At 35.2% G+C, this 7,500-nt stretch overlaps 1 protein-coding gene across 1 annotated transcript in view; it reads right to left on the reverse strand.

Moving 5' to 3' along the window:
* LOC135222759 (mucin-2-like) overlaps positions 1 to 7,500 on the reverse strand; it is a 176,392-nt gene that overhangs the window by 134,781 nt on the left and 34,111 nt on the right. The window contains 2 exon segments of the mRNA XM_064261011.1: positions 3,708 to 3,872; positions 5,604 to 5,700. Coding sequence (XP_064117081.1) covers positions 3,708 to 3,872; positions 5,604 to 5,700 — 262 coding nt within the window.

Raw genomic sequence — 7,500 nt, forward strand, 5'->3', positions numbered from 1 at the left:
TATCTTGGTTCTGATTGGCCGAAGCATTTGAACTGTGACCTCCGATTGGTGGTGACCACCACGAGCTTCCGCCAATCACGATTCGCTTCAGAGATATCAGCTGCCGATGTTTAGCGTCAGCTCAAAATAAAAATTTAAAAAACTTAAATAAAAATAGAAGATAAAAACTGTTAATGGATGTGTGAAGAGGCAAGTTATATATACACATGGCACACACACATTCAATCACTTTTATGAATGAAACTACGTATTATGTAAATGATGGTAATAAAAGCATCACGTGCTTGCAAGAAGGGCAGATATGTCCTGACTGAAAGAGATACCTCTAACTTTGTGATACATAACCATAAACAATAAACCTTAGAAGAGCACACACACACACACACACAACACTCAATAAGCAGTCAACCTATCACGGGTAAGGGGTAGGTATTATTATTATGATAATGATGATGATGATGATGATTATTATTGTTGTAAGCCATCAAATCGACTAATGATAAAAAGATATACTCATGCTGACGACAATGTTAAATGAGAGAAAGAGAGAGAGAGAGAGAGAGAGAGAGAGAGAGAGAGAGAGAGAGAGAGAATCACAGCCTCATGTCCAAGACATCTTCCGCGTGTCACAGACGCCAATTTAATGGCTTCATTAATGCTAGGTAACGTCCACTACACGTCTAAAGCACTTATTCAGCATTAAATACCTCGATCCTGATGTCATGCGGTATTCCTGGTGGTAATATATATACTACATACATACATACTACATACATACACACACACACACACACAACACACACATATATATATATATATATATATATATATATAATATATAGCCACAGGGTGACATACACATAGCAAAACAGAATTTCTTGTAGAACCTATTTTTTCACCTTTTCTTAGAATTTCTAGTAGAACCTATCTTTTCACCTTTTCTTGAGGAATGAACAGGAGAATTGTATCTATTTTATATTTGTGTAAACAACGACAACAGCAACAAAAATATTTACAACAGCATAGCACGATTTGAAAATTCGTCTCAACTTAATAAAATTAATTCCATGTTTTTGTGTTATTTCGAGGAAAAAATACAATTTATATTCTATATTTTTTACTTAGAAGTTCTGGCCGAAGAAAAAATGTTGGCGATCAGGTAGCAAAATAAATACACAATTTAAATCTCTACTGGAGTAATATAATACTTAATAATACTTATCACAACTGAAGACTTCTAACAGTCGCCGTCAGGAATATTTACCGACCATTATTTTAATGTTTTTGTTTACAGTTTTATATTCTTTGGCTTATGCTTTTACCTTCATTCCCACTTTGAAAGAAAACTAATATGTACCAACCCCCCGAGGGGTGCGGTGGTGGTCTTCTTTTTTACCTAATATTTTTCCATAATTATAACTTGTACATAAAATTACACAAGCTTTCACCTTCATACCTATTTTAAGCTTATTTTAGTCTGCCATATTCAAGGATACAGTACGTTTTCTTTAATGACATCGTGGATTAAAACAGAAAACGTAATGAACGAGTCTATGATTAAATAATGCTTATTTACATTACAATAAAATGTCATATATTTTAAAATTAATAAATGCAAGCCTGATTTACTTTAACTCCTCTAAATAGTCTCAAAGCTATAGTTTTCAATAGAAATATGTCTTTTTGATACCTCAAGTCTAACTTAAGTCACCCTCACAATCTATTTGAGTTCCGTTTTCTACAACAAAAACTTGACCGCATATGTTTGTGGGAAACTAACTTATATAGTCTCGAAATTGATTGGCCCAACATTCCTACGTTCAGTAACATTGTCCTAAGTTACTGGAGAAATATTTAAATAATTTAACATTGAAATTATATATGTTATATCATATCTAAATGATTATATAGTACTACTTATATAAAGGCGTTCACTACAAAACATACTTTCTATCATGGCTGATAGAAACATAAGTGTCTAGTATTACTTATACTGTTTACTTATGAAACATAACCACGTATTCCGTTCTTATTCTAGAGTAACGAAATAGTATCAAAAGAATTCTGCTACTGTTGCTGTTCCTACCATCTGAAATATATATCCACATTGCTGTCTGACAATATTGAAAAAATGAAATATAATACACCAATGGTTTTCTACGATCTCATATTAAGGACATGTACGTTTCCTTCCTATATACCAAATGAGCAAGCCTGGTCACGACGGGATTTGGCATAATGAGATTACTTACAAAAACAAACTCTCTTTCAGTGACACCTTACCAGTCTCCAGTTTGAATGATATAAGGGCGCAAGCAATCCGAAAATCTAATACTGCAACGTTTTGCATTGACATTTTCTCCTATTTATCTAAACCTTTGTCATTGAAAATTAATGTTGTTTAAAAGGCCATGATAATTCAAGAATGCTCATATATCCATAAACTGCGGAATATTCATTTTATTAAGGAAGTAATTTGGATAATTTTCGTGACTTTGTGATTGCTAATGAACACCATAATATTCTTTGGAAGCTTGAATTTCAAGGCAATGGAATAAGGTTCATATTCTGAATAATAATAATAATAATAATAATAATAATAATAATAATAATAATAATAATAATAATAATAAAAGTAGACGAAGACCCAGAAATATATAGAGACAGGAGAATGACAAACAGAACAGAGGAATGGCACAACAAACCAATGCACGGACAATACATGAGACAGACTAAAGAACTAGCCAGCGATGACACATGGCAATGGCTACAGAGGGGAGAGCTAAAGAAGGAAACTGAAGGAATGATAACAGCGACACAAGATCAGGCCCTAAGAACCAGATATGTTCAAAGAACGATCGACGGAAATAACATCTCTCCCATATGTAGGAAGTGCAATACGAAAAATGAAACCATAAACCACTTAGCAAGCGAATGTCCGGCACTTGCACAGAACCAGTACAAAAAGAGGCATGATTCAGTGGCAAAAGCCCTCCACTGGAGCCTGCAAGAAACATCAGCCTACCTTGCCCAAGTAATTAAGTTGGTACGAGCACCAACCTGAGGGAGTGATAGAAAACGATCAGGCAAAGATCCTCTGGGACTATGGTATCAGAACAGATATGGTGATACGTGCAAATAGACCAGACGTGACGTTGATTGACAAAGTCAAGAAGAAAGTATCACTCATTAATGTCGCAATACCATGGGACACCAGAGTTGAAGAGAAAGAGAGGGCAAAACTGGATAAGTTACAAGACCTGAAAAAGAAATAAGAAGGATATGGGATATGCCAGTGGAAATTGTACCCATAATCATAGGAGCACTAGGCACGATCCCAAGATCCCTGAAAAGGAATCTGGAAAAACTAGAGGCTGAAGTAGCTCCAGGACTCATGCAGAAGAGTGTGATCCTATAAACGCCGCACATAGTAAGAAAAGTGATGGACTCCTAAGGAGGCAGGATGCAACCCGGAACCCCACACTATAAATATCACCCAGTCGAATTGGAGGACTGTGATAGAGCAAAAAAAAAATATATAATAATAATAATAATAATAATAATAATAATAATAATAATAATAATAATAATAAAACAACATGTACGTCTTGATTCCGGTCTTGACTAAACCGTGACAGTACAAACCAGGAACTTTTTTTAGGGAAAAAAAAAAAGAAAAAAAAAAAAAAAAAGAAGCTACGCCTTACCGTTATTGTGGGTGAGATAGGCGTACACGACGTTCACGGCATCCTCGGCAGACAGCGTGTCCCAGAGGCCGTCGCAGGCCAGGATGAGGAAGTCCTCGTCGCCCTCGATCTCCAAGGACTTGATGTCGCACTCCGATGACACGTAAGGCTTGTAGTCCGCATCGCCTGCGGGAAAAAAGGGGGTGTTAAAAATTCGGTTTGAACAATATTACCATTTATCATTACTGAAACGGAAATAACTCTGTGGACATTAATATTTCCATGGCTAAAACATGAGGAGTCAATATAATTCCTTATTAGTGGTGGCTCCTGAAGGATTTGAAGTTTCTGTAAATGGTTCTTACTGTCGTCACATGTCAGTTTGTACAATATTACCAGTATCCAATATTATGAATGAAAATTAAATTGTTCATGGCAAAATCAATAGGAATGAATAATAATCTCTACTGAAGATAAAGCAAGAAGTTTACCGTTTCAGTAAATGGTTCTTACTGTTGCCACGTGTTAGTTTGTACAATATTACCCAGTATCCAATATTACGAATGGAAATAGCCCACCAATGAAAATTAATAAGTTCATAACTGTGGATTTTTTTCTTCACTTCAAGACTTTGCTTATGGTACAATGAGCACTTTTTAATAGTTTTTACTGTTAACATAAGTGGGCGTCTGTACAATATTATGAGTAATCAGTATTAAAATGAAAATAGCCCATGAAAATGAAAATGATCACATCAAAATCAAGAGTTGATAGCATTCTCTAACAAAGGTGACAATTGAAGGAATTCTCCCACCACATAGAGGGGAACAAGTATTTGTAGTTTCTGTAAATGGCAATTACTGTTGTCATAAAAGGTAAGAGTCTGTACAAAATTACCATTTATCAATATTAAAAATGAAAAAATGGCTCTGTGGAAATCAATATAACCATGGTAAATCTTATCTATTACATCAGAAAGCATGGCTAGAATACTGAAGGTGATGAGGTATTGAGCAGAAATTAATTTCATAGAGAATACTGAAATTCAGAGGCTAAAATTAGCAGAAAAAATAACTTTACAGTATGGAGGTATACCTTTGATCAAAACGAAGCAGTAGGTTGATTACTATTAACCAAAATAGCCCCAATAAATACAGGAATGTGAAAAATACTTATTTAGCAGCTGCATTCAGAAAAAGTAATACGAAAAAATTTTACATTATGGAGATATACTTTTGACCTAAACGAAGCAGCAGGTTTATTACGATTAACCAAAATTAAGTCATTAAATACAGAAATATGAAAAATACTTGATTTAGCAGCTGCATTCAGAAAAAAAATACGAACAACTACAAATTATTCCCAAGATTATATGTATTGAATCCAACGTATTTCGTACACTTTAAACAAACTCATCAAACACCCAGTTTATTCATGAATAACGGCCTAAGAGTTTTTCGACCGAGTTCAATCAGAGTTTTTCGATCGAGTTCAATCAACGGCGAGGCAGATTCCATCTCGCAACATTCCGACTACGCAAAAAAAGAATGAACCGTAAATTTCCACTTTAACTGGTTGACATTATACGCTTGCTGAACTCTTATTCCGGACGGTGGCTTTTTCGCCTTCTTTATCCAACTTTCTTTCGTTAACAGTAATGCAATAAATGAGAGAGAGAGAGAGAGAGAGAGAGAGAGAGAGAGAGAGAGAGAGAGAGAGAGAGAGAGAGAGAGAGTTTACCTACGAAATTCATATTACTAAAAAGAACCCCGTAAAGGAATTTAGTAATTCATAATAATTACACGAGAAAAAAAAACCTTAAAATTACATTTTCAGGTCCAACGACGTCCTCACACAATCACTGCCCTTGGGGGGCATGTGAGGAGGCAGAGGGAGCCAAAGGACCTCACTACTTACCTATTGCCCTGGAGACTGCTAGCTGGCCAAGAACTCTCCAGGTACCTTGGATATTGATGACACATCCGCCCATCTCCTCCACTCGTTCGCGTTCGACCTGGAATGGGTCGTAAGAGGTTTAATTATTAAAGCAAAAAATATATTAACATATACAGTATATATACATAAATACACACACACACACTCTTTGATAATTTCGTTAGTATGGAAACACATCCGTAGGTACCAGCTTTCTTATGTATTGTACACAAGACATTTTGGGATCTTGAGAAAAAAAAAATATATTCAGCTAAATTGCAAATAAGATTTTATGCAATACTCTTTAAGATCATCTAAAATATTCGAGAGAAGATGTTATGCATTACTAATCTAAAACAATTCGCATTGTATTTTAAAAATTTACTTATACTTTTATCCATTTATGCAGCTTTATTTACACACACCAAGAGAATAATTATTTTTTCCCTGATATCTTCGCTTTCTCCTCAGAACGACTACATCGTTCAGCATATTGGGTGTTGCAGCAACGATGGGGAATCTTACCATTAATTTCAAGGACAAACACAACCATAGGAATGTGTGTGTGTGTGTGTGTGTTTCACTCTAGACATGCAATTATGCTTAGGATATCTTCCAGAATGCTTTCCAGTCCGACCTTCCAATTTCGACGCCTTGTCTAATTATGGGACGACCAAGGTCCAAACGCATCACCCTTGGGAATGCCTATCATAACGAGTCTTCGCGTGGTATTACACCGACCACCGACTGCGCTTAATTCCTATGATATCCAAATGTTTTTCAACCAAGGCTGTTGTTTCTTGACCTCTCTCTCTCTCTCTCTCTCTCTCTCTCTCTCTCTCTCTCTCTCTCTCTCTCTCTCCTTTCAAGGCCATTATGGACAAACCCCTTGCAGGTAATATACCAGAAATATCTGCCCGTGGGGGAAACCTGTTTTTTCCAACCGATGTGAAAGGGTTCAACAGAGGATGTCACGGACGAAAATATGTAGCTTTCACATGATAAATTAAGGGAAATTACTTTGATAATTTCGTCAGTATATAAACATACATCCGTAGCTACCTGCTTTTCCTATGTATTATACACACAAGACATTTTGGGATCTTGATAAAAAAAAAAAAATATTCAGCTAAATTACAAAAAAGGTATTTTTTAAATTATACATTTTAAGATCATCTAAAATGTCCAAGCGAAGATGCAATGCGCTACTGCCTTAAAACAACTCACATTGCAACTTAATAATTTACTTACACTTTTATCAATTTATTTATTATTAAATTATTTTCTTTTCTGATAACTGACCCTTTCTTTCTGTATTTCCCATAACTTTCTGTTACTTCTTTCTAATGAACGCCATAATATTCTTTGGAAGCTTGAATTGAAGTCAGTGGCCCCTGTGGCGGGCTTGTTCTATATCAGTAAGGTTCATCATCAAAATATATTAATAATGATGATAATAATGATGATGATGATGATGAAGATGAATTGGACAATCGTCCTTCTTGAATCAAGAATCCACCACAAATAAATAAACCAAAGTTTGCGAAGCTAATAAGAATAAAATGATTTCACGAATACAGGATTGCAACGACTTTGCAATTCTAATCTTATTCACAAGTTTTATAAATCGTTTGTGCAGAAGTATTTATAAACAAGTGCACTCCCCCACGGTAAAAATCTTGCACGTCTATAAAAAAGCGACTTGAACATAAAAGCTTATTAGATTAAATAGAAAAATGACGCAGACAAGTAACGTAGTCTTCATTTGTGTATAATATCGAAATGTTCATTTTGAGCTCAGGAGCGGTTTCTGTCAGAGGTTCCTCGTTATTTTTTGGTATAATTTTAACAGCACAAATCACCCAACTAAACTTAACTA

The sequence above is a fragment of the Macrobrachium nipponense genome, chromosome 8 (assembly GCF_015104395.2).
Source record: "Macrobrachium nipponense isolate FS-2020 chromosome 8, ASM1510439v2, whole genome shotgun sequence".
Classification (NCBI taxonomy): Eukaryota; Metazoa; Arthropoda; class Malacostraca; order Decapoda; family Palaemonidae; genus Macrobrachium; species Macrobrachium nipponense.